Genomic DNA, 27,602 nt, shown 5'->3' with positions numbered 1-27,602 from the left:
CATCAAAGGGCTAGGTGAAACGCCACGTTACGCCATTGCAGAATCATCTTTCTATATATATATGTATATAATTCTCTTCGTTGCCCAACCATGCGGGATAGCAGGCCGAGTCTCTAATCCTTCATGAAAAAATCATGGAAATATAACTCTTTTATTTCTGCGAGTCGGACTGGAGTTACCACACGAAACTCTCGAAAAAAAAAGAGAGGTGAGGGAGAACAAGTAATATTCTCTGTATTCACCCGTCACTGAATAGCGGGGCCGGATATAACCATTGCGAGCCATATGCAAAACAGATTTTGCGGGGCCAAGTTTGGGTAGGAGGGATACGGATAATAAGTGGAAGTCTTTGCATTTTATTCATTGTTTCAGAATTACTTTGCGTGTAGCGAAGTAAAAAAAAGTATATCATAATAATTCTTTTTCCTACATAGATCATGCTTAATAGCAGGAATTACCAAATGTTTCAATCTATCTTCAAGAATTGTTGAATTGAAGTAATTCATCATTAGTTTGAGGCGCGAGAAGCTTCTTTCACCAGATTACACAATTACGGGTATTTTACAAAACTGTTATTTATTTCTTGCTTAGGATTGGCGATTTCCATATTGAATGACACCAAAAAATGACAATTTTATTAAATGTTTTTGAGTTTTCCAAAAGATTTTAAATAATTTCCGGAGATTTCCAGGACTTTTTGTGTGTATAATTTGCAATTTCAGGAGATTTCCAGTGTTTCAGATGTAAAGTTGAGTCAGGAAAGGTAATTTCAAATGATGGCGCATTTAAACACGAGTTCTTTTTTTTTTTGGGGGGGGGGGGGGAGAGGGGCAATCTCTTGAAATGACTATAACAGCAGATACTGTAAAAGTAAAGTTTCCCTTGTTTTAACCGTTACGTTTGCTTACATGTCTTTTAATACTACACATAAGGGACTGGTCACTACTAATGTGTCGCCAATGTCGTGGAATGCTGGGGGTTCGTGCTTCCTGGAGTCACACTTGACACGTGACAAACATAGATACCACAGATTGACTTAAATCCATTTCAGCAGACAAAATATAAACTTTATTTGATAACAATAACAGCACTGAACTCCTTGTCAGTTACATAAGTCCATAAGAAACAATCACATCCGCATAACAGCGGTATCAAATATATCCAATATGTTAAATTCTTCAGAGTAGATTACAAATAACGTCCGCATCACAGCGGGTAACATGAACTTCCATATACGGAATAACACAGAATAATAACTACTAGAAATACAAGTCTCAAAAAGACCTCTGGCTTCAACTGCCTAAAATATACTACTTAACTCAAAGCTACTATTCGACTCTCTAAGTCTCTACTGTCCGTACCAGACCAAAAGATACTACTGATTTGCTCTGGACCATAGGATACTACTTGACTGCCTGATCCAAAGGATACTATTTGACTGACTTGACTGAACTAAAAGTCAATTTTAGTCATTCTACTTCCTGTTCCTATATCAGGAGTTTCACATGTCTTATTAACGTCTTAACCCGAGGGGAACATTTAACAGGTAATGTCAACCGAGAGTGTGACACATTTAGACCTTGTGATCTATAGGGCAGATGATGTAAAGGTCATCTCTTTTTTTCTGGCGTACGGTTCACGTGGATGTCATGTGGCCAGCACAACGAGCAACCGCCTTTACATTTTCCCAACTAATGTCAGGTACCGATTAGAGCTGGGTAGACTCAGAAGCGCCAAAAGTCTCTGTCTTCCCCAGGATTCGAACCCGTGACTCCCCGGTTAGGAAGCCAAGCGCTTTACCGTCTGGAAAAGCTTAAAATCTCTTGAAAAAATATTTTTTAGTATCTTGAGCTCAACTTTTGGTATCAAATGAGCCACCAAAATCATTACATAATTCATCACCTATTATTAGTTATTTCCACAAGAATTAACAAAATAAAAGGTCGGTGCTTTTAATGTTTTGTTTTTTAAAGAAATAATTAACTGCTTTCAAAGTGTTGTAATGTGTTTAATGCATCACACATGTTCAACTATATCTCACTGAGGTCGGATGGTTGTCATGAAGCAAAGTTCTACAACTCTTGTTTTCTTATCCTCGTTTTTAAAGTAGAAAACTAAACGGCAGACATTTAAAATTATGATTCCGATTTTGTTTTACATTTACAAAAACATAGAGGGACATTGCAAAATAGGGTCGCGAAAAGGTTGAGAACCGCTGAGCAATAAGCCCAGAATAAAAGTCCGTGATTGTTAGTTTTCAGCAGATCAAAACTGGCCAGTGAATTGATATTAAAAAGAAAAAAAAAAAAATTCGTGTGATGAATTTGTTAATTGCCACTAGTTTGTTTCTCTTACTTACTGACATCGATGTGACCAGCAGCCGTGGTAAGTACATTGTTATTTTTTTCATACTCGGATGAAACGTTTGAAGATTATTCTACAAATTCAATAAAGCGACTGTAGAGAGCTAATAGTACCTATCATTTTAATTTGAAAGCTTACTTGTCTTATCTTATCTTATATAATACAGACGTTACTTAAAAAAAAAAGAAGATTACAAAACTATAGATTTTGATAAAATTATTTATGAATTTGCAAGCAAGTATCTTTTTTGTTAAATTATTTTTATTTTGCTGCAGCGATATTTAAAAAACAAAATGACCATACATCAGTTCGGAAAAAAAAAACTTCTTTGTGCTGCTTTATCTCCCTTTTTGTTATGGAATGTGAGGCCACATGAGGAGCTGTAGCACTGGGCTTCATATACCCTAGATACGCTATTGGACCCGACAGGGCTGCCTCTGAGTTTGTACGCAGAATTTAAATTTTTCAATAGCTCAAATTAGAAAACAAAGATCTTCCCTTAAACTTTTAGACAACACAATTTTTTTGTATATTATTCTTTCAGCACGACATTCAATCGGTGGATTCATCAAGAGAATTATTTATGGCACCAATGCCGAACTTTACGACATCCCTTCCCAGGTTGGGATATTTTATCGACGGGAAAACAATTGGACCCTGGAATGTGGAGGAGTCCTGATTAAACCTGATAAGGTAATTTTTTTTCTCTTGTTAGCGGCTCCCGAAAGTGGAAAAGACGCTATTAGTTTTGTGTGGTATGTCTGTCCGTCCGTCCGTCCGTCTGTCCCTTTTAGATCTCAGAAGAGAAAATGAGAATTGGACATCATGATATTTTAGATCATTAAAAATTCTGATTCAAGGCTACTTTTTTCTTTTCCGAAAGTGAGCCATCTAATTTTTAAAATTATTAAAATTATATATGCAATCAGATTTTTCAAAAAATTACACCACTTTTAAATGAAAACTTCATGGGAAGTACATCTTATTAAAAAGTTCAAAAGCTTCTTCATTAATAAATCAAGCTTCATTCATAGATTCACCCTTTGGTACAAAAACAAGTGTATCTAAGGTCACGATTGAAAAAAGTATCAATGGATCATTATAAAATAGATTTTCCATTTATTAACTAACTCATGGAATAGAACACTGATTCAAATGTTGGTTTTAAAAATAATTTTAATACAAACTTTGTTTCAATTGTAAGTTTAAAAAAATACTTTCACACCGCGCAGTTTTTGCACATCCTTATGAGGCTATACACTTGATGACAATTTAAATTACAATAAATAGAGGCCAGATATACATAGATCTATATTAATAACACGAGTTCTAGTCTAGATATATTATAGTCTATATCAAGATTCTATATCTAGATCGAGACTTGTAGACTTAGAGGCTTTAGGGCCGTTTGTAGTGGGCACTACTGAGATTCCTTCTCGCTGACAGAAGGGGGGGGGGGGTTCAGGCGTTGTAGGCTCAGGTTTGGTGGCGCTGCAGATCCAGTCGAAGCTGACGATCTAACATGTGTAGACAGTGCAGATCTAGTAGTAAAAAGACTGCAAGTCTAGTGTGCGTGATATTGCACCACCAATAAACAACCAGGCTGAAAAGAAAGAAGCACTTAGAAACTTCCTCATGGCAATAGGTAGGAACTCTCGTATGCCATGCAATCAATCAGATTGTGCACGAGAGGCAAAGAGCTCATTCCGTTCAATGAATACATTTAACCAAAGTAAAACAGGGGAAATAACTGCATTAAGTAATACTTGAGGCTGTAAGCCATGATGTTACGATCATACAAGTAAACCACAGGTTTAAACTTCTAACTTCAATATTATATAAAACAAAACAAAATAAGGGAGATAACCCAAAAAAAGATGTTTAAAAGTGAACAAGAATATATGGTAATAAAACCAACATAAAAGAAGAGAGTTGCATATATCTCTAGTGGGCAATGTTATATAAATCATTTATGACTAATGGGGTAAATATGTAGATATATAAAGGGGTAGGGAATGATATGATCATATATCAAATCTTATTCACGACATAGCGAGATTGAATAGAAGTAAAATTATAAAGACTGTAAATGCCATAGACAGATGTGGTATATCACAAGCCGTCACTAAAAATAAGCTGACATGTGGTACAGCAAAACACATTCATGGATCTAGTAAGAGAGTATACGATTCGGAATCTTGTAAAAAGATCCGGTCGCTCCAGTAGAGCTAGATCGCGACAAGGTGACTCAACCCATACCAAGGGCGGGGTGACCTGGGGGAAATTTTCGGACTGGCCTCCCGCCCTCCTCCCGCTTTCACTATACTACTCTATTTTCATAAAGCGAGACACTACATGTTGTAACTATTATTCTGGTGTTGAGTTTGTTATGTCAATGGACCTCATTCACCAATCGTAAACAAACAACATTTAGCCACGTGGTGCTTTATCTCTTCTATATAATTTACGATCTCATGTTTAATTCATGATGGTTGTCACGTGACAGTTTTTCTCATTGTTTTATCAATGAGATCACGTGACTAAATGTTGTTTGTTTACGATTGGTGAATGAGGTCCATTGGATCTAATTTTTCTCACGAACGTTTAAGCACAAATGAAACTTTTATATATTCGATCTTTGTTCTTGCTTTCAAGTGATGTACGTGTCAAGGTCATTATTTATAATGAAACTTGTTTGTTTGTCTCTGGTGCATTTCGAGAAGATTATTATTATTATTATTATAGCTTTTATATAGCGCTTCTTTCATGCTTATAGCATGCTCAGAGCACTTGGTCCAATCTCATTTGTGGACCAGTGGGGGGGGGGGGGGGAGGGGATATCTAGGAGTGTCGGGTGTCGAACCTCGAGCCCCCTTCTAGGTAGTTCAAGCGCACTTGGCCTCTCGACCACGCTTCCCACCGATAGAGTAAGATAGAGTAATTGGAACTTCGTAGTTAGAGAGTAGTATACAGGTTAATTTAAAACAGAGACGGGAAGACGTTTTTGAGAAGAGAGGCAAAATCTTAATCAAAAATATTTAAGCGGGCCGAAATCTCAAAACAAAATATTTAAGAGGGGAAAAAATGTCAAAATAAAAATTAAAGTAGGCCAAAATCTCAAAACAAATACTTAAGCTTGACTAAATCTCAATGGACACTAGTTGAGAAGAGGCTGCAGGCGTTGCAAGTGACAGACCCCAATGGAGACAGCTTTTCGCCTTGTGTGCTGAAAGTTGCGGGGGGTTGGGAGATCTACGTCAAAGTAAGTAAACAACGCTAATTCAATACTAGAAAAATAACCTGTTTCATCTTCTGGTTCATAGGTTCTTACCGCTGCCCATTGCATGAAAGGTGTAAAAGCTATAAATGTCAAAGTTTCTGTTGGTATGCTAAACAAATTTGGACCACCTACTCAGTACGAGCAAATTATCTACGTCAAGAGAATCAAAATACATGAAGACTTTGATGCAAAAGCAATCTTAATAAACGACCTTGCCATTCTGACACTGGCCAACCCAGCCATACTTAACAATAATGTGAAGGTCAGTCTCTAATTCAGCGTTTCTCAAACTGTTGTGCACACTTTCTCCTTATTGGATGCATGTCAATGAGGCGAAGTAGGTCTTTTTTTTTTTTTCAAAAGACTGAAAATGTGTTGTATTTCCATTGAAATCATACATCATTGAGTATTTATCAAGTATCAACAATATGTATTAACTGAGTTTTACAATAACGTGACATCAAACCAACATTTAAGTAGGGCATTTCATAAAGGTTTTGAGAGTTAGTGTCTGCAACAAGGTAAATTCAATAAGCTCTTCTATAACATATTTTATTAAGACATCGTTAATACGATTCTAGATTGTAGCAGTTTACAATGCGTCAGAACTGTCCATTTTATTTTTTTACCGTGACGTATCACGACTAGCGGATCCAGAACTTCGGAGTGGGGATTGCAATTTTTTTACCACTCCCTAACTCTATCGCCCAGTAAACCCCAACCCTATGTATAAACAAAAAAATACAGCACACACACACACACACACATTTTTATATATATATATCTACAAGACATCGATAGCAAAGATAAACAGACACAAACACTCATTTATTCCTCTGGTAATCAAATCATTAAATAGAAAAATCTGATACAAAATTTTCACATGTAAATTATATATAGGTCTGGTGTGAATGTACATTTCGTTTCTTTATAGTTATAATGTTGTGTTTTTTTTTGGTGTAATTGTAAGACAAATTTCCTTTTAAACAAAAAAATATTATTATTATTATTACTATTAAGATTAATGGAACTTATTGTTTTAGTGTTTTTGTTACTCTTAATAACTGACATTTATCTGGGTGGAAAGACATGCTCCAATTTGATTCCCATTTCTGTAACTCATCTAATATCTCTTTGTAAAATTTCTGAATCTTGTGTTTTTCTTTTTTTATTGTTCTATATATTATGCAATCGTCTAGAAATAATATGACTTTTGTTCCTAAACTAATAAAATTTGGTAAGTCATGTATGTAAATTAAAACTTGTAGTGGTCCTAAGACTGTTCCTTAAGGTACACCTGAGTTTACTGTTGGTGTTGATTTAGAGCCATTTATTATTACAGTTTGTTCTCCCCCTATCACAAAACCCACTGATGCAATGGACCTATAATGCCAAAATGTTTTAATTTTTTTAAAGCAAACTAAGGTGGTGAACTTTATCAAAAAAGCCTTGGACAAATCTAATAAGATAGCATCTGTTTGCTCACTATTATCTTAACCTTTTTATTAGTACAATGTAAACACAATAGATCGTGTGTCTTTTGATCCGCCCCCCTTTAAAAAAAAAAATTAAATAACTACCTTCGTGCAGACCTTGTTAAAATCTCATGATTATGGTTCTTGTAAAATTACGCCTTTAACTTAATTCTATTTATAGATTGCTTAAAGATTATTTCCCTTTGTAGAATATTTGTAACATATCCTAAAAACAGTTTGTTTGTTTTTTTAGACGTTTTGGACATAACCAGTCATTAGCTATATCTTTGTTGAAGTATAATTACTGGACATAACGGATGTTATATTAGAATATTGTAACCAAAAAAAAAAATGGTTCTGTTAGCATTTTCTTCTTTTAGCCATGGGTGGTAAAATTATATTAACATTTGTTTTTCTCTTAGGTGGCACAATTAGCGGTTGATAGCTCAGACTTTTTTGATAAACTCTGCATCGTAAGTGGATGGGGTAAAAGCAACTATACAGATATTTCAGGTAAAAATAGGCTCCAGAAAACATCGATAACCTTACTCTCAAAAGAAGAGTGCATATCTAATTGGAAATTATACAGCGATCGAATAAACGACAGACAGTTAGTGTGTGTCTTAGATAAACAAGGTAATTGTGAGAGAGAAAGTTATTGGAAGAAATTATTTTTTTTAAATCAAAAAGCCGGACGAATGACAGTCGCATCCCGAAAGTCATTCTCTAGGGGCAACTCGTGTCTGGCTCAAGAAAAACTAATCTCCCCCATCTCCATTAGGAAACCGTGCCTCATATCCTGTTTGACAGCCCCAGACTTGCTGATCTCCGTCTCGACAGGTCTGGGAAACCCAAAATTCTCGACCTGTATGACGACATTTATGCACTACGCAAGACAGCAGGGTTTCTGTCCAGGGCTTTTGCAAGAGAGGATTTGAGCCTCTCAAGCCCTCACTCTAATGGAGTTTGGTGATGATGATGATGATGATGATCTCCATTACGTGGATATAATAAAACCGGACCTTAAAACCATGAACATTGATATTGACCATCATCATCATCATCATCATCATCATCTCTCCTTTGAGTTCCTCATGGAACATAGGGCCTCGACAAAAACACGCTACTCTCCACGGTCGCTTGCTAGCTTTTTTTTATGGTTTCCCAGCTTTTCCCGGTCTTCTCTGCTTCTTCAAGTAGATAATGACCATAGCCCTATGCTTAGGACAACGAAAAAACATGGGCCTCTGTTCTGGGGGAAAAAAAGCGTGCTATGCGAAAAATGTTAGGTTACTCTACCACCCAAGCGAAAAAGTCACCTTAACCTGCGATATATTTTGTCTCTTCAAAATAGGACTCCACCGCCACATGAAAAAGTGTTTGAGATGAGCCATAGTCGTTCTACGACTGAAGGAGGCCCAATAATTAGTTAGTTTCGATTAGTCGTGTAGACTAATTCTATTAGACCTAGACTAAGAATAATAAATCTGCGATTAGAAAATAATTAACTCTTTCTCTCCTAACTGACGATACCAGCGTTGATTCCACCACAATGTGGTAAATAATTAAAGAGAGAAAGAGTTAAAGTATTGTTTTTGTTTAGATCAATGACATACATTTAGTTTTCTCAAAACGATAGCATACTATCACATGTCTGGACCAGTTGGAAAGGGGTAGCGGAAGAACTGTTAAATTTTTTTTTTTATTAATTCTTGAGTTGGCATGTAACAATTTTCCAAGAAATTTAACAGCTGGTGCATATCGCTGAAAAAAGAATCACTAGCTTGTTAAACACACTGGGAAAAGTCTAGTTTAACCGTTATAATGTTTCAAAGTAAAAATAAATAAATGTAAATTTGGCTACAGACTTAATCTAGGTCTAGATCCAACATCGGTTTTGATAGGACTATCGCGTTCGGTTTACTAGATCTATCAATTCGCTTAACCAGGAATTTGTCTTAGGGAAAATGGAGGGGGGGGGGGGGGAAATGGCGATGGGCCAAAAATATGTTTTTAATTCTAACATTCAATAATTTTAAACAGAAAAACAATCGCTCAATATATTGAAAAGGAGGTACTGTCATATTTTGTTAAAGAAAAATGATATAGTTAGAGCCAAGTTTCGTCATTCGACATGAAAAACAATTTACAAACATACATTGTACTGTGTCCTCGGTGCGTGTAGCAAAACAATTATAGGCACCTCCGAATCCTTGTATACCATATGATTGTGGAGACAATACAAAGCTCTTGCCAAATATAAAACTTATGAGATATACTTAAGAAGCCGAATAATACTATCACCTCGGTAACGCCTTCGACTTGCACAGGCCTATGTTCTATGGAAGGTAGTTGGATTATGGTTCTTGGTTGCTTGTAGAGGTATTGTAAAGTAAGAGTAAAGTCCCCCTTTCAGACCTTGCGATCTATAGGGCAGTGATGATGTTCAGATCATCTGTTTCTTTGGCCAACGGTCAACGAGCAGGGCGTCATGTGGCCAGCACTACGACCCACCGCCTTTACATTCCCAAACTAAAGTCAGATAAAAATTGGACTTAGGGGCGCCCTGAAAATCCCGAAATCCCTGTCTTCACCACGATTTGAATCCTTACCGCCAAGCCACGCCCCTCCACTTGCAAATGTATAAATTTTCTATTTTGTGCTCAAAGTCTGACAATTTTCATTTTTACCTGCATAGCATAAAAAAATCCAGATGAGTTATCTCTTTGAATTAACCCTCTGTGGGTAGAGGGGCAGCATTAATTTTATATAAAAACACAAACTTTCTTTGCACTTTTTACTTCAAAATTCATTTTCAAGGAGCAAAGGTAATCCTGGGTAAAATGATTATAAAAATCGTATATCTTATTGTTATTATCGTAGGAATTGGAACATAGGCCTACATTGTATGTAGCATAACTACGATAATCGCCATTTTCTTTTCACACCCAAGGTGAACCCAGCATTCCCTGTAATGGCGATAGTGGCGGCCCTTTGTTTTGTGGCCCAAGGCTGGATCAGCTGGTTGGAGTCACTTCGTTTGGTAGAAATGGTTGTCCTAGTAAGTTTATGTTATAAGTTTATAGTTGATGTGCAAGATAGTTTTCTCGCGGGCACGTTGCCCTGCCTCATCGTGGCGCCCGCGTGGAAACGGCCATTAGAGGAAGTGGCTAGGCTAAAAGGGTAGCAACACAAGACTCCCGTGGGGATGCCCACGGGTAGACGAGAGTCCACTCATTGCACGGGCGGTGTTGTAAAAAAGTCCCCACAAACCTGTCACTAATCCATGCGCTGTTCCTCAAAGGGACCGTTACATAAATGGCGGGTCCCGCACAGTTAGCTTGGTACATTGAAGGAAAATGGCAGAAGATCCCAGTGTATTCTCGGCCTTCGGCCCTGTCTAGCCCACGCGTTGGGGGCCAAATGCATCGGTCAACAGCAATGCTTTATATAGGCATTGTCTAGGGTCTCTCCCAAACAGAACTGTGTGTTCACACAGGTTTTTTTTTTTTTTACTGTTTGGCGTCCAAGCAGGTTTTTTTTCAAACTTAGGGCTCGAAGAGCCTTCGGCTCAGCCCTTAGACATCAACAAGATAGTTTTCTAGCTTCTGTAAATGTGGGATGGTGTTATGTTATAGTTTAGAGAGTAGGTTAGTTTTGTTCGACAAATAATATTGTGTGTTGTTTTTAGCGACGGTAAAAGTAGTGACGTAGCAAGACAGGCTAATGACGTAGTAGACTTAGGCGAACAAGAGACCAACATGGCGTTAGTATAGAAGTAGTCTGCTTTGAATAGTAGTTGAATAGTAGTTAGAAATAGAGAGGCTTTAGGAAGGCTAGACGGATTTCCCATTGAGAAATAGAGTGTCATTGAATAGAAGGGAAATTAGTTATTAAGTATATCTCTTATTAGTAATGTAATTTGTGGCTAATGATAAGTAATAATTGAGATAGAATCCAAGTTAGATTAGATTAGCCCACAACAATAGTCCTGTGTGTTTTTTTCATTTTTTTCTGGAGGTGTGTAATTATCCTTTTTTTTTTACTTTTTAATGTTACAGTTGATAGTCCTGTCGTGTACACAGATGTGTCACAGTGCTACCGAAGCTGGATCGAGACAAATTCTTAAATTATCGTCGTAGATTCGAAGATGGAGATGACATTAAATAACAATAAAGTAATAATAAATAAATAAAAAAAATAATATAAAGTCATTGACGTTTTTAAAGGAATTATTTTTTGCTGTTTTTCTGTTCAATATTTTTATATTACTTTTTTACTCAACCTTTTTTCATCTTTAATCTTATAGCTTAAAGCTTTACAAAATCAATTGTTTAAAAATCAGACTAACAACAGATTCATTGTGGTTAGTTTAGATCTGTTACAAATTTAATGACATGCCTGATTCAAACTTATTAATACCATTACACATAATATAATAAATTTTGTTGTTTTTTAAGCGTTTTTTTTAATGCTGTTCTACTAAACACCACTAGATTACATTAACATATGTCATACGTTAAGAGTTGGCAACATCAGTATTTGTGCAGTTATTATATTTTTACTTGGTCAGATTTGCACTGTATTTAAAGCAGTCCATCATAGAAAACATTGTATTTAATGTGTGTTGGTAACAGATAAGTTTCTGAATGTGGGTACACCGACTTGTCAAGATGTTACGACATAATGATCTTTCTATTTCTCATTATTCCGCATACAATTAACTTAAACACATTCAGTTTTTGAGCTATGTCATGACCTGAGCTATCGTTTGTTTTTAATAATAATAATAATAATAATAATAATCTTTATTATCCGTAAGGAAATTTGTCTTACAATTTGTGCATTACACCAAACAAAAAAACATTATAACTATAAGAAACCAAAGTGTACATTCACACCAGACTCACTCATAATTTACATGTGACAAAGTTTATACCAGATTGTTCTTATTTAATGATTTGATTGCCAGGGGAACAAAAGAGTGTTTGTGTCTGTTTGTCTTTGCTATCGGTGTCTTGTATCTCTTTTGTGATGGTAAAATCACAAAATCCTGACACAAAGGGTGATTCTTTATTTCGAGGATCTTGTTAGCTTTTTTATAGATGTTTGTATCAAACAACTGCCCAAATGGGGCAATGATTTTGCCAGCAGCATTTAGGATTCTATTAAGTTTATTTTTATTTTTAATGCTCAGATTGCCATACCAGGCAGTGATATTGAAACTTAAAATATTGCAGATGTGAGCGTGATAAAACATAGCCAAGGCCTTTTCGCTAACATTAAACGAGGACAGTTTTCTTAGTAGTCGTAATCTTTGCTGACCTTTTTTGCTGATATAATCAGTATTTGCAGTAAAATTTAGTTTATTGTCTAGGATAGTACCAAGGTATTTAAAGGTTTGCACAATTTCAATAGTCTCTCCAGCTACAGAAACAATATCATTTTCCTTCTTGTCCCTACGAAAATCGATTATCATTTCTTTGGTTTTTTTTACATTTAATAATAAAAAATTTTCTTAACAGTATTCTTCAATGTGTTCTAATTCTTTGAAATACTCATTTATGTCTGAGCTCTCTGAGAGCAGGGCAAGAAGTAAAATAAACAAAGTTAGAGGATTGTGGGGTAATATGGACTACGTAACTTTAATGAGTATATAAAGAACTTTTAGGTTAATTCTCACTGTAAACAAATGGGTCGATGTACTGAGGGTATGATTCTCAAAATGTCGATCCTTAAAGCGTGTAAGTACTATCTTATCCCATCTTATATAATACAGACGTTACTTTAAAAAAGAAGATGACTACGTCCTACGCGTCATGCATTTAGTCATGCATATTAACCAATGACTTAAATTCTGACAAGTCACTGGTTTTCCTGGCTAGCTCAGGCAACCCATTCCATGCTCTAATAGCACTAAGGAAGAAGGAGTATTTGTACAAATTTGTCCTAGCATATGAGACGACGAATGTGCCTTTTATTTTTGTGTCTTTCCGAGTATTTTATTAAATTTTGTTTTTGTATTTGTATTATAAAGTGCACTCCACAGCAGAGTAGAGATTATTGTTTATTCACAGCAAACAACGGATTACACATAATATAATATAGAATACACAATCATCAATACTGACAATACTAAACGTGCCCAATTAAAATACTCCAGGGCGCATAGACTAGATAATAAACTACTTAGGGGTATAATTGTTATTATAGCTTTTATATAGCGCTACTTTCATGCTTATAGCATGCTCAGAGCGCTTTGGTCCAATCTCATTTGCGCTGCCTTTAGGCGCTCAGTAAACGCAACTCTGCCCGAGTCGGGTGTCGAACCTCGAGCCCCCTTCATAGGTAGCCAAGCCAAGTGATTCACTTAGCCTCTCGACCACGCTTCCCACAATGACACAATATAGTATTACCCCAAATATTCAGTACACAAGATGCAGAAATAATATCTCCTTTAATCTACACATAGATACAATCTTAGAGTAAGGAGAACTAGGCTCATCAGCCTTCTACAATACTCACGTTGGCATTCATTGTGTCAATACTAGTGACTTAAATGAAATTTCTTTATTTTATTATCTTCATTTTACTTTGTTACCTGACTGTCATATCATATTTGATCTATCATGTTATATATCTGTTACAGCATGTCATGCTATTCTACATTGTTGGTTTACTTGAATCTCTATTATTGCTCTGCATTTACTTAACCCTTAAAACGCGTATGGTAGTTTAGCCTCTAAACATCAGAATTGTCATTCCATTTTGTTTGCACTCACTGGAAAAACAGCTCAGCACTTTAAGGGTTAATTCTTTCATTATCAATAATACTAGTAAGCACAATTTGAACTGGGGGTGAATGTTATGAATATATTATGCTGTATCGGTTGTCGTTCTTATGTTTACATGTGCTTGTAACTCGTCCGTTAGAATGTGTTCACGAAATTTGTGCTGTGTAAGTCATTCAGTGTATTAACTCTTTTTCTCCTAACTGACGATACCAGCGTTGATTTCACCAGAATGTGGTAAATAATTACGGAGAGAAAGAGTTAAAGCCATACTAAGCGGACATGGTTCTCGACTCTGTTACCATTATATTCATAACACGTACCTTGGAATTTTGTCATTGTTTGGGGGCCAGGGACTAAACTTCTATGTGGGCCAGGGGCTAAACTTCTTTGTGGGCCAGGGGCTAAACTTCTTTGGGGGCCAGGGGCTAAACTTCTTAGTGGGCCAGGGGCTAAACTTCTTTGGGGGCCAGGGGCTAAACTTCTTTGTGGGCCAGGGGTTAAACTTCTTTGGGGGCCAGGGGCTAAACTTCTTTGTGGGCCAGGGGCTAAACTTCTTTGTGGGCCAGGGGCTAAACTTCTTTGTGGGCCAGGGGCTAAACTTCTTTGGGGGCCAGGGGCTAAACTTCTTTGGGGGCCAGGGGCTAAACTTCTTTGGGGGCCAGGGGCTAAACTTCTTTGGGGGCCAGGGGCTAAACTTTTTTGGGGGCCCCTGCATTTTACGTAATATTTAATTTTAATGTAAAATTACTAATTAGTGGGTGCGTGGGGGGGGGACAAATTCTACCCCACCTTAGATACGCCACTGAGTATGTATATATATTGGTGGAAAGCGTGGTCGAGAGGCCAAGTGCGCTTGAACTTGGCTTGGCTACCTAGAAGGGGGCTCGAGGTTCGACACCAGACTCGGGCAGAGTTGTGTTGACTGAGCGCCTAAAGGCAGCACGGAAAACCAACTCCTAGATACCCCCTCCCCCGCACTGATCCACAAATGAGATTGGACCAAAAGCGCTCTGAGCATGCTATAAGCATGAAAGTAGCGCTATATAAAAGCTATAATAATAATATACATATATATAGTTTATAAATCTTTTTTAGCAGATCAACACTTATACATACAATTAACAGGATACGATTATGTGAATTCGACACATTGAAATATAATTTTAAAAAAAAAATGGCCTACAACAACGCAAACAACTCAACTTTATGTAAACTTTCAAATAAAAAAGGATTGGTACTTGTATATTTCTCCAGTCGATTTCTTGACTTTCTATCACGATCTGATTCAGAGATCCGAACTACTTTGTCAGCGTAGGAATAGATATGTACTTACCACGACCGCTGGTTACAGTGAAGTCAGCAAGTAAGACAACCAAACTAGTTGCTATTAACAAATTCATCCAAAGAGTTGTGACGTTGTTTTCTATTTAATAGTAAATATTCCCTGGCAAGCTTCGATCTGATGAGAACTCAATCACGGACTTTTATTTTGAGCACATAGACTGAATGAAAAACGCCTTGTCTGTTGTTTCATTTGCAGTAAGCTTTTAAGTCGATAAGACTAGCTTCATGACAATCTATTAAGTTTAATTAGATTGTGGTAATAAAGTTCTAAGTCAACATTACTAAGAGATATATGTGTATTCTTTTGAAGATCTAGTTGACTTTTGATAGTCGGGCACGTTTTTATAAAGCTTATATTTAGTCACTGTCTGTCTGTCTGGTAAAAAAGTTTGTACACGTTATTTCTCCCACACCCACTCTCGGATTAAGCTGAAATTTTGCACAATAGTTTATTTTACGTATAAACAAATAATCACCAGAGTACACGTCTACTCTGTCCCTAATTCCAAGAGTACTTCACTACATTTCATTTCAAATTTAATAACATGACAGATCCAAACTAACTGATACAATTACACATAATAAAAGCTTTTTTATGTTTTTATTCTTATTAATATTTTTCATTCTGCTTTTTTATTAGAAGCTGTATTCCGTAAATCTTTCTCCAGCATTTTCCGTTTAAAGTTTTTAATGTATCGTCACGTCACTAAAGAAAATAGGGATAAGTCTCAACTTCTGCGCGTCTTAATACAGAGTCATCACAGTAGTAGTTTCAAAATTACGTTTATTTTTTTTTAAATTTTGTACAAAGCTTTAATCAACTTAATCTGTCAATCTTTCTGTTCAAAAGTTTGAATTTATGCCGCCCCCTTTTTTTTTTATATGCTATTAAAAACCAATTACAGTCAAATGTACTCTATTTTGTGTCTGCTTTATAAAAATTACTTTTAATAAACCCGAATGCTTTGTTTGATTTTTGATAGTTTCATCAATATGGGGATTCCATGACAGTTTTACATCGAGGTATTTTGCGTTTTTAGCCTGTGTTACTGGTTTACCATGAATAAGATAATTGCATTAGTCCAGGAACAAAAGTAGGATTATTTGCAGACGATTGCATAATAAAAAGAACAAAAAAAACAACACAAGACTTAGATATTTTGCAAAGAGAATTAGATGAATTACAGAATTAGGAATCAAAATGGAGCATGTCTTTCCACCTAGAAAAATGTCAGTTATTAAGAGTAACGAAATAGCTAAAACAAATTAATTCCACTTCATTCTGCTAGCTCAGGCAACCCATTCCATGCTCTAATAGCACTAGGGAAAAAGGAGAGTTTGTATAACTTTGTCCTAGCATATGGAACGAGGAATGTGCCTATATCTTTGCATCTATTGCCTATATCCGAGAACACGCGGTATTAGTATTTTATAAGATAACATTAAAGATAAAAAAATGGTTGACTAAAAAGTAATATTAAAATATTGAACAGAAAAATAGCAAGAAATGATTCCTTGGAAACTCCAATGACTTTTATCATTGTTTTATTGTTATGTAATGTTATTTCATTCTTCGACTCGACAATGATAATTTAAGAATTCTTCTCGATCCAACGTCGGTAGTACTGCGTCACATCTGTGTACATGTCAGGATATTCAGCTATAACATTGAAAATAAATAAAAGAAAGGACAATTACACACCTCCAGAAAATCAGGATGAACTCACATGATTATCACACATTTACAGAAGCTTAATGATTCAAGTCATAACAAAGCTTTTAGGAAAACTTTCTTACACAGGAACAAGAAACATAGAACATAAACCCTAGACTATATATATATATATATATATATATATATATATATATATATACAGGACTGCCAACTGTGCGCACCACGCCTACATTATTCAATTAAATAAGTCCCGTACACCGAGGCGTCCTTGGTTGCAGTGTAGTGTTAGTAGAATGACTTAAGGTGAATTAGTTTACTATAGAAAGAAACCATCACTAAAGATAAACACTACGTTCCCAATATTTCTTAGTCATACTTTTGGTAACAGTGCGATAGACATAGCCAGATTTTTATAACAACAAAATCTGATTTACCAACTTAAAAAAAAGAGCATTTACATTTAACTCATATTAATAGTATACAATGTAAAAAGAAATTGTGAAATGTGATGTAAAGAGAAATATATTATCCAAGCTGGCATCATCATTCAAACATCGTGAATGTCATAAAATTAGTGTATACCGGAAGTACCTCGACTCACATTTTGGAGTTGAACGAAACTTGTGCTTAGTTACCCTTAGTGTTGGCAGTCCTGTATATATATAGTCTATGCATTAACTTACTACTGCAATCTGTTATCCCGAAGGAAGTGATTCCGACCAGCTTATCCAGCTGTGGGCCACACAGCAAAGGGCCGCCACTATCTCCACTACAGCTTTTGCTGAGTTTACCTTGGGTGTGAAAAGAAAATGGCGGTTATCGTACTTATGTTACTTGCAAAGTAGGCCTATGTTCCAATTTCATATGGAAATAAATATAACATAATCGATTTTTTAGAATCAGAGTACATGACATTACCTTTTCTCAGTGAAAACGCATTTTGAAAAAAAAGTACAAAATAGAGTTTGTGTTTTCATATAGAACTTTAATGTAGCCACTCTCCCATCAAAGGATTTTTTTCATGGCAATGAATCATCTGTTTTTTTAAGCTATGCAGGTAAAAATTGTCCGAATTTTGAGTATGAAATTAAAAAAATCTATACATCTGCAAGGGAAGGGGAGCGCGTGGCTGAGCGGTTAAGCACTTGGCTTCTGGACCTAAGGATTCGAATCGTGGTGAAGACTGGGATTTTGAATTTCGGCTTTTTCAGGGCGCACCTGAGTCTGATGAGTACCTGACATTAGTTTGGGAATGTAAAGGCGGTTGGTCGTAGTGCTGGCCACGTGACACCCTGCTCGTTGACCGTTGGCCAAAGAAACAGATGACCTTACCATCATCTGCCCTATAGATAGCAGTTCTGAAAGGGAAACTTAACTCTTACTTTACATACCTCTACAAGCTACCAAGAACCATAATCCAACTTTCTTGCATAGAACATAGGCCTGTGCAAGTCGAAGGCGTTACCGAGGTGATAGTATTGTTCGGCTTCTTAAATATGTGTCTTAAGGTTTATATTTGGCTAGAGCTTTGTATTGTCTCCATAATCATATGGCATACAAAGATTCGGAGGTGCCTATAATTTCGCTACACACAACGAGGACACAGCACAATGTATGTTTGTAAATTGTTTTACATGTTGAATGACGTAGCTCGACGCTAACTATAAATTTAATTCTTTGAATCTTCATGTTAAATAAAAACAAGACAAAAAATATTTAAAAGAATACCTCCTTTCTACAGCGTATAGAGCAACAGTTTTCTCTTAAAAATGACTGAATGTTAGATTAAAATACAACGGAACATTTTCGTACCCCGGCTATCCCCCTTCTCCCTGAGAAAGAATCCTGGTTAAGCGAATGTATAGATCTAGTACACCTTTTAATATCCTAATTATAAGCATTAAGATCTAGATTTAAAGAAGATGGAGAAATTTTCCTGAACATTAATTTATAAAACTGTTTAATCAACAAAGCCTTAGGTTCGGAAATTCCCGAAAGCGATAGTCCTTTCAACACCGATGTAGGATCTAGACCTAGATTTAGTCTCTAGCCAAATTTACATTTATTTCATTTTTAGTTTTAAAAATTATAACGGTCCGACTAGAGATTTTCCCAATGTGGCCAACGAGCTAGTAATTCTTTTCTTAGCGATAAACTGTTAAATTTCTACGAAAATCGTTACATGCTAACTGTGACAAAACGCGTCACTTCTCAATACAGAACTGACCAGTGCGGAACTACCCCCCCCTCTTAACCACTAGTTTAGCATTGTATAGCCCCCTCTCGACACTAAACTGGCCAGCGTAGAACACAAACATCCTATTACACCAAAGTTAGATCCAACCCCCAAATTATAGGCCATAAACACACCTCCCAAGTTACGCCCTAAACGCCGAAACAAACGTAGGCAGCCATTAAGTCCAGGAACATTAAAATTGAAAGTTACGCCCCAAACGCCAGAACAAACACATACAGTCGTAAAGTCCAGGGGAATTAAAATTTGATGTCCACGTACACCAATTTTGAGTCGACACTCCTAAAGCCCAGGGCTATTCAAATTGCTCCCGTCCGCTGTGCCATCTAGCGATGGTCCAGCCTGATAATTGGTGCATGGTTCCGCTTTTATCCTCCTTCGCCCCCCCCCCCTTCCCGGGGCGCGGGTTAAAGAAGTCAAATGAGTGAGCCCCAAATGAAAAGATTGGTCCAATTTAACAATTCTAAATTCGAAAGACTCGATGGCCATTGGATCGTCACTACTCTTAACATACCGCTCGGGAACCTATAAAAGCCGGAGACGAAAGTTTCAGGTTAATGCCATTCTATATCAGAATCACTGAGAAGTCAGAAAACTCTCAAGTCAACGATTCATTTAGAAACTTGTGTGAGGCAAAGCGGGTGAATTGGAAAAACTTTATCATTATTATTTAGTGTGTCTTCACCTGCAACATTTATGTTCATGTATCATTACCATGTTAACACTTGTTTGCTTCCAAATATTATATTTGTAACTCTCTATGAGTATCTGTTCCTCGTTAACTCGTCAATGTTAACTGTACTCCCAACGGGGGACATCCACCCTACAACTTAGTTAACCCTATTGTCTATTTATGCATTTGTTATTTATTCATATCCATATCCATCTGGACCTACTCGCGTCTAGATTATTTCCTTACCTGTGCATTAAGTACCTGTATATGTGCGCATATAATTATATACATATAATTATGCTTGTTTTTTTTTTATACACATACTGTGTAGTTACCATGCATCCTTAGGTCCGAGAATCAGTCTCGCGTGTCTACCGCACTATTTTCGGCTTGTCGGCCTGCATAGTTATGTGCCCTTTTCTACCCCCCCCCCTGCTTTCTTCTCGTCACAGTCCTCTGGTCACGAGCGACCGTGGACTTGTTTACCTGTGGGTCAATGAGGTCACAGGGGCTACAACCCTGTAATACGGTCCCCCAGTTTCCCTCCTCATTTATGCCCCTGCCTTGTACAATTATATGTGTATTCGTAATATTGTTATTATATCATCGGTACAGCAATTATTATCAGACCTAGTGAAATGTCGTTAACATGTATCTTAGTTTGTCTGAGGGAGACGCTCCTATCAAGGATGCGCCCCTCGCCAACCAGCCGGTATGGTTTAATAATTCAGGCTCCTCTCATGTCTCATCTCACAGCCTCCTACATCAGGGCTGGCGTGTTTTGGTTGCCTGAATGCAGACCTCAGCAGCTCTCCACACCTTCCCGTTGAGGGTGAGTCACTCATCACCCTCGACCAGAACTGAAGGCATTCCAGGCTGAAGTCCCAGGACCGGTCTGCACCTATCGCAGGAGTAAGCCCACACTAGCGCCTGCTTACCTGCAGGGCACCAGCAACTGGCTGCCAGCACAACGGAGCTTCAACTTACCCCACCCCGTAGGAGAACATTGAATACAGATAAGTGAGAGACAGCCGAATAAGCAAACCATACACGAGTTTTTATGAGCAACATCCCAGTGATGATATTATCTTAAACGTTATCATAAAATCCTAAATCATTCTGTACACCCCCCCCCTTTTACTCGCTGATTGTATTTCTTCTTAATTATTCTTTATTAAATATTTGTTCTTCCACAAAATCATTAAGCTTTGCGTTTTGCTTGTGTCTGTCTATGTGCCTATATAATGCCAACAAAATATTTACCACGTTGTGGCTCTAAGACTTTACCACTAGGAGTCGCAGGCCATCGTCCCCACCGGGAAGTACAAACGGACCGATCGGCGGACTTATTCCAGCACACCAACAAAAGAATCAATTTTAAAAAATAACAATTCTCCCACTGCCCCTTTCCTACTGGTCCTGACATGGGATAGTATGATAGCGTTTTGAGAAAACTAAAAGCATGTCATTGCGCTAAACAAAAAATAATAGTTTAACCATTTCTAATCGCAGATTTATTATTCTTAGTCTAGATCTATTAGAATTTAATTATTATTATTATAGCTTTTACTTTCATGCTTATAGCATTTGTGGACCAGTGGGGGGAGGGGTTATCTAGGAGTTGGTTTTCCGTGCTGCCTTTAGGCGTTTACTAAACACAACTCTGCCCGAGTCGGATGTCGAACCTGGAGCCCCCTTCTAGGTAGCCAAGCCAAGCCAAGTTCAAGCGCACTTAGCCTCTCGACCACGCTTCCCACGACTGATCCAAACTAATTAATTAGTTGGCTCCTTCAGTCGTAGAACGACTATGGCTCATCTCGAACACTTTTTCATGAGGCTGTGGAGCCCTATTTTGGAGAGATATATTGAATTAGTAAAGTATTAGATCTATATTGAATTAGTAAAGTATTAGATCTATGTTGAATTAGTAAAGTATTAGATCTATATTGAATTAGTAAAGTATTAGATCTATATTGAATTAGTGAAGTAATAGATCTATATTGAATTAGTGAAGTTATAGATCTATATTAAAATAGTAAATTCGGCAGGATTTCCCACAAGGCACTGTTCGTTTGAAGCCTCCTTTGATAGGATTGAAGAAAACTTTTATCCCAGATTTTTTAGTACTAACATGTCAGGAACAGGGGTTTGTAAGATTTGAAAGATTGTGTTTGAGTTTGTTTATTTTTTGTGAGTCGTAAGCTGGATACTGGGATTGTGTTCATTTATTCAGGGAAGATAATGCGTGTTAGGTCAGTTCTTATAGTTAAAGAGCTGATCTGGTCCTGGTCAGGAGCAGTGCATAAAGGGAATATACGTCTGTTTGTATGTTTTGTATTAATAATAAAAATAATTTTTATTTATAGAGAGCTATGATAACATTACACAAATAAACTCGAGAGCTAATATGACAAACTAATCTAAAAAAAAAAAGTTTTAAACAGTTATGTCTTAATGTTTTTCTTGAATGTAGTGTAGCGTGTTGTCTGTCTGAGATCAATGGGGAGTGAGTTCCAAACCTTTGGTCCGTGCACTGAAAAGGTCCGCAACTTTTGAGAGAGAAACGTGGCCCGACTAGAAGCGTAGAGGCCATGGAGCGCAAGGCTCTCTTATGGAAATATGGAGTGATTTCGTTAAGATACATATGCATATATATATATATGCAAATACCCACTGCTAGTATCAAATCTCTAGTCGAGTCTGTTGAATATATTGAAGAACCAGCCCCACATTGCACTGTACATTAGTGGATCTATCTATCGCCACTTATTTAACACTCGTCTAAAATCACGCTCTGATCAGTAAAGGGGAGATCAACTAAAGCTCCTTACATAAAAACGAGGTCAACGTGACCCAAAACAACTTTAACGGTCCGACACGTCGGGGCCTTAAATTAGAGCTTTTATATAGCGCTACTTTCATGCGCTGTGGTCCGATCTCATGAGGGAGGTGGGGGGTATTTCGGAGGTTTTTTTATGCTGCCTTTAGGCGCTCTGTTAACAAGCCAAGTAGCCAAGCCAAGTTCAAGCGTAATTTGCCTCTCGACCCGGCTTCCAATGCTTGTTCGCCTCCCGTTCTTGTCCTATCTAGTTCCACTACTAGACACTACTAGACACTACTAACACTACTAGACACTACTAGACTAGACGCCACGCTTAGGCGACGGGGCTGAATTCTCTAAGTTATCTGAGTTGTTTTTTTTTTCTCACTCAGGGAGGGGACGGAACTAGTTGCCCAGAGACCAGTCCGAAAAGTCCGCCACAAAGGGGGCCGACAGCAGTATCCCGTCAGCTGGAGTAGCGGTCCCCGCACGGAACGTGGAAGATACAGTATAGGAATATGAGGTGAGCTCTGCCCTCGGCCACTTATAGCGAGTGGAACCAGAGCTTAGTCAGGGTGCGCTGTGAACGCTACGGTCCCCTTACTCCAGGGGTTCTCAACCTGTGGGTCGCGACCCCCTTGGGGGTCGATCGATGATTTGCCAGGGGTCGCCTAAGACCATCGAAAATATGGATTTTTATTGTCTATTCTTCTTTTGCTGTATCTGTGTGTGTGTGTGTGGGGGGGGGGGTTGCGTCAGAGTGGGGGATTGTAAAAAGGGGTCGCGAGCTTAAAAGGTTGAGAACCGCTGTCTTACTCGGTTTATGTTACTGCTGGGGGCCCTCAGACAGGACATGAGGTGAAGAGGGGCCCTCAGACAGGACATGAGGTGAAGGGGGGCCCTCAGACAGGACATGAGGTGAAGAGGGGCCCTCAGACAGGACATGAGGTGAAGGGGGGCCCTCAGACAGGACATGAGGTGAAGGGGGGCCCTCAGACAGGACATTAGGTGAAGAATTCCAGTCCAAGCCTGTTCGTTGGATAAAATCCTTTCTAGCGATCAACCGGATAATGGCGCTTTCGGCTCCGATTCCCTATTGGACTTTATCGAAGGTGCATTCAGGGTCATTTCTTGTACGTAGGCAAGATAACAGAGAAAACAAAGCAGATACCTGTGACGTGTTAGAAAGAACAATATTGGCACAAACTCTTGTGAGGCTTACAGATGAAGAGGGCCTGTTTTTTTTACGTAAAAACTATAACAGGTGGTTGATACGTCACGGTAAAGAAAAAAATGGACAGTTCTGACATATTGTGGACTGCCCAGATCTAGAACCGTATTAACTAAGTCGTAATACATTATCTGTTATAAGAGATCGTTTTGAATGTCCCTTGTTGCAGACATTAACTCTCAAACACTTTATGAAAGACCCTACTTAAATGTTGGTGTCATGTCACTTCATTTCAAAATTAATTTAGTACATATCGTTGATATTTGATTAATGCTCAATGATCTATGATTACAATGGAATAACTACACATTTTCAGTCTTTTGAAAAGGAGACTTATTCTCCTCCCCCTTTGACATGCATCCAATAAGGAGGAACATATATTAGACATACATGGATAGCAGCGCCAGGGACCAAGTTTTTAAGAGAGAAAGTAGTGAATTAAAATGCTACGAAAATAAGGGAATGCGCCGACCGAGGCCCGAACCGGTGACTCCGGATTCGACACCACCGCCTAGCGATAACGCACCAAGCGACCTAACCTCTATGTCAGGTGGGTTTAGTCGCTTAAGTAGGGTATGATATGATGGTCCCGTATCCCCAGCCTGAACAGAGTAACCCAAGAACCTAAAGGTAATGGCATGTAAAGTACGAACATCGAATAACAGTTAGTCAACTGAACAGTTAGTGAATAACAACAGTTGTCAACATGAACAATATTTAATAATAATTAATTATAAGTTATCTACATATTTACATATACATCACTATCATTGAAGTCATCATTGAATTAATAATTAGTCTAATATCACGCCAATAAGTTTCCATAACACACCTTCACGCTCACACTCCATCTCGGCGCCCAACGTAACCTCAACTCCCTACACCTCAACAACAATAGTTACTGCACAACTCCAAGGGCGGAAAGGCGATACACTTTCCCATAGCCCAAAGCCTAACACCCATTACAAGGGGGAAACAAACAACCAGCTACCTAGCTCACAAAAGAAGCTCTCTCTCTCTCTCTTGCGGGAACTAAGGATGACGTAAACACACACACACACAATATTCTAGACAACAAACGCACTTAAAAGAAACTACTTCCTATACGCTAAAACACCAATATTAAATATAAAGAAAACTTCACGCGCGCACGACACTCTAGACCAGTGATGCCCAAAATACGGCCCGCGGGCCAGATCCGGCCCGAGAAGTGGTTTCATCCGGCCCACCGATACGTCGGCACAAAGTATAGAAAATCCCCCCCCCCCCTTTTTTTTTCTTCAAAAAAAAAAAAAAAAAAAGGTTGAAAAATGTATCTTTACCTACAATAGGCCCCTCATTTCTTCTCGAATGGATTGGTCCCGTGACCTTTAACATTTCTGAATGAAGAATCTATTAGTAAAAGTGATAGGATCATTACGTGTAGAACATAATGAACCAACATATTTGTTTATAAAGAAAGTGGAGCTGTTTAAAAAAAAAAAACATCTAAACGGCATTCTAAAACAAATATGGCGGCATTCTTGGTTTGAGACGTGAATAGAAGATTGTTTACCTTACGGGTTCTAGATCCACGGGCTTCTAATCAAATAGTTTCAGGCTAATTTCATTTCGTGTTTGTATCTTTTCGTTGATGTGGCCCGCGACACGAATGTTGGAAATTAAAATGGCCCGCAGGACGAGTAAAATTGGGCATCACTGCTCTAGACCATCGGAATGTCCAAAAAAACATTCTTCTGATCCAGAGTCATTTCGCGCGCATGAAAATTACCACCCGAGTGGTCAAAGGTTGTGTCGAATCCAGAGTCACAGGTTCGAGCCTCGGTCAGCGCATTCCCTACTTTCACTAATTCAAAACTTTCTCTCTTAGAAACTTGGTCCCTGGTGCTGCTATCCATGTATGTCTAATATATGTATGTTTCACATTTGTTTCAGCACCTAGCTTCAACTCCATATTTACAATAAGGAGGAAGTGTGCATAACAGTTTGAGAAACTCTGAGACTCACCTTCACATTTTTGTTAAGCATGACAGGAGTGTCCAGTGCCAGAATGGCCAGGTCGTTAATCAAGTCTACATAATCCTCGTGCGTTTTGATTTTAGTGACGCACTTAAGTTGCTCGTACTGAGTGGGTGGTCCATGACTGTTTAGCATCCCGACAGAAACTTTGACATTCGAGACCGTTTTACCCTCCATGCAGTGGGCAGCGGTAAGAACCTTTGAACCAGAAGGCGAAACAAATTGTTTTTCTAGTAAATTAATTAGCGATGTTTACTTACGATTGTAAGAAGCGTGATCGACAGGCTAAGTACGCTTGAACTCCGCTTGGCTTGGCTACCTATGAAGGGGGCTCGAGGTTCGACACCGGACTCGAGTTGTGTTTACTGAGGCAAAACGGAAAAACCTTCTCCCAGATACCCCCCTCCCCACTGGTTCATATATGAGATTGGACCATAGCTCTTTTGAGCAAGCGATAAGCATGAACGTAGCGCTATATGAAAGCTAAAATTATTATTACTAGACATACTAGTCGACCGCTACTTTGCAGGGCCGAATTCGTCTAAGTCTTATACCATAAAATTCAATGCTCAATGTCTTTCTTTTTCTATTAAAAATAAAAATTATGCGCCCGCATACACAATCCTTCTGAGATTTTGGCCCGCTTAACTTTTTTATCTGTTTTGAGATTATGGCCCGCTTAAATATTTATTTTGAGATTTTGCCTCTCTTCTCAAAAAAGGTTTGCCAGTTACTGTTTTAAATTAACTTGTATACTATTCTCAAATTACTCTGAGTCCAATTACTCTGTATTCTCAAAATGCACAAGTGACAAACAAACAAGTTTAATTTTTTTAATTAATGACCTTGACGCATACATCACTTCAAAAGAATGAACAAAGATGGAATTTAATTTTTTTAAAATACTTTATCTGGTTTAATCAGGACTCCTCCACAAAGCAGGTTCCATTCGTTATTGATTAGAACAAATATCCCAACCTGGGAAGGGATGTCGTAAAGTTCGGCATTCTTGCCATTAATAATTCTCTTGTTGAATCCACCGATTGAATGTCGTGCTGAAACATAAATACAAAGAATTTTGTTGTCTCAAAGTTGAAGTCAAAACACTTTGTTTTCTTTTATTTTTCCGATTGGAGTTTTTGACAAATTTAAATTCTTCGTACGAAGCTATAATAGTAAAAATTTTGCCATTTAGGTGCTTATATTTATATTTGATGAATTAAGTTCTTCAAATGTAAAAAAAAAAAAAAAATTTAAATTACAAAGAGAGTTTATGTTATAAAAAAAAACTCATAGCTCCCATTGTCGGATCTATGCAATGATAAAGAAATATTCAAACCATGTACCAATTTTTTGATTGAAAATAGAAATACTGCAAAGAAATAAAAACAGACAGTATTCTAGATATTAATGATATAAACCTAGGTCTGGATTTAATGGAAAGGGGGACGGGGAATTCCACAACAGAGGGGCTTCCACAAAATAGGTAAAAAAAACAACTCGATTTTTGTTCGAATTTTAGGGACGATATTTTAAATCTATCAGTTGGCAACATTTAGTTGATTCAGAAATATCCTATTGCAGCGTGCTCTTAACATTTCAATGCAGCTCAGGACTTACGCCAGTACGTCATTCCAGGGGCATTACAGTCCACAAACTCAAAAATATCCAT

The 27,602-nt window shown here is 37.7% G+C and overlaps 2 protein-coding genes across 6 annotated transcripts in view; one reads left to right on the top strand and one right to left on the bottom strand.

The window, feature by feature from the left end:
• LOC106076930 (fibrinolytic enzyme, isozyme C-like) overlaps positions 1–27,602 on the bottom strand; it is a 51,965-nt gene extending 24,363 nt beyond the window's left edge. Inside the window, exons 1-3 of the mRNA XM_056035761.1 lie at positions 27,551–27,602; positions 26,837–26,985; positions 25,919–26,128 (exon numbers count right to left, since the gene is read on the bottom strand). Coding sequence (XP_055891736.1) covers positions 25,919–26,128; positions 26,837–26,985; positions 27,551–27,602 — 411 coding nt within the window. The remainder of the gene's footprint in view (positions 1–25,918; positions 26,129–26,836; positions 26,986–27,550) is intronic.
• On the top strand, positions 2,198–11,320 carry LOC106063034 (fibrinolytic enzyme, isozyme C-like). 5 transcript variants are annotated; one of them, XM_056036969.1, is made up of 6 exons: positions 2,200–2,385; positions 2,909–3,057; positions 5,688–5,906; positions 7,542–7,632; positions 10,073–10,180; positions 11,181–11,320. In XM_056036969.1, the coding sequence occupies exons 1-6, from the start codon at positions 2,319–2,321 to the stop codon at positions 11,246–11,248; spliced, it is 702 nt and encodes a 233-aa protein (XP_055892944.1). In that variant the 5' UTR covers positions 2,200–2,318; the 3' UTR covers positions 11,249–11,320. The 5 variants fall into 5 exon arrangements, with proteins under 5 accessions (XP_055892946.1, XP_055892944.1, XP_055892943.1 ...); XM_056036967.1 differs by having other exon boundaries at positions 2,205–2,385; positions 7,542–7,755; XM_056036971.1 differs by lacking the exon at positions 10,073–10,180 and having other exon boundaries at positions 2,198–2,385.

This window comes from Biomphalaria glabrata, chromosome 7 (assembly GCF_947242115.1).
Source record: "Biomphalaria glabrata chromosome 7, xgBioGlab47.1, whole genome shotgun sequence".
In the NCBI taxonomy this organism is placed as follows: domain Eukaryota; kingdom Metazoa; phylum Mollusca; class Gastropoda; family Planorbidae; genus Biomphalaria; species Biomphalaria glabrata.
Note: the sequence above shows the minus strand (reverse complement) of the source record. Positions and strands in the feature narration are given on the sequence as shown.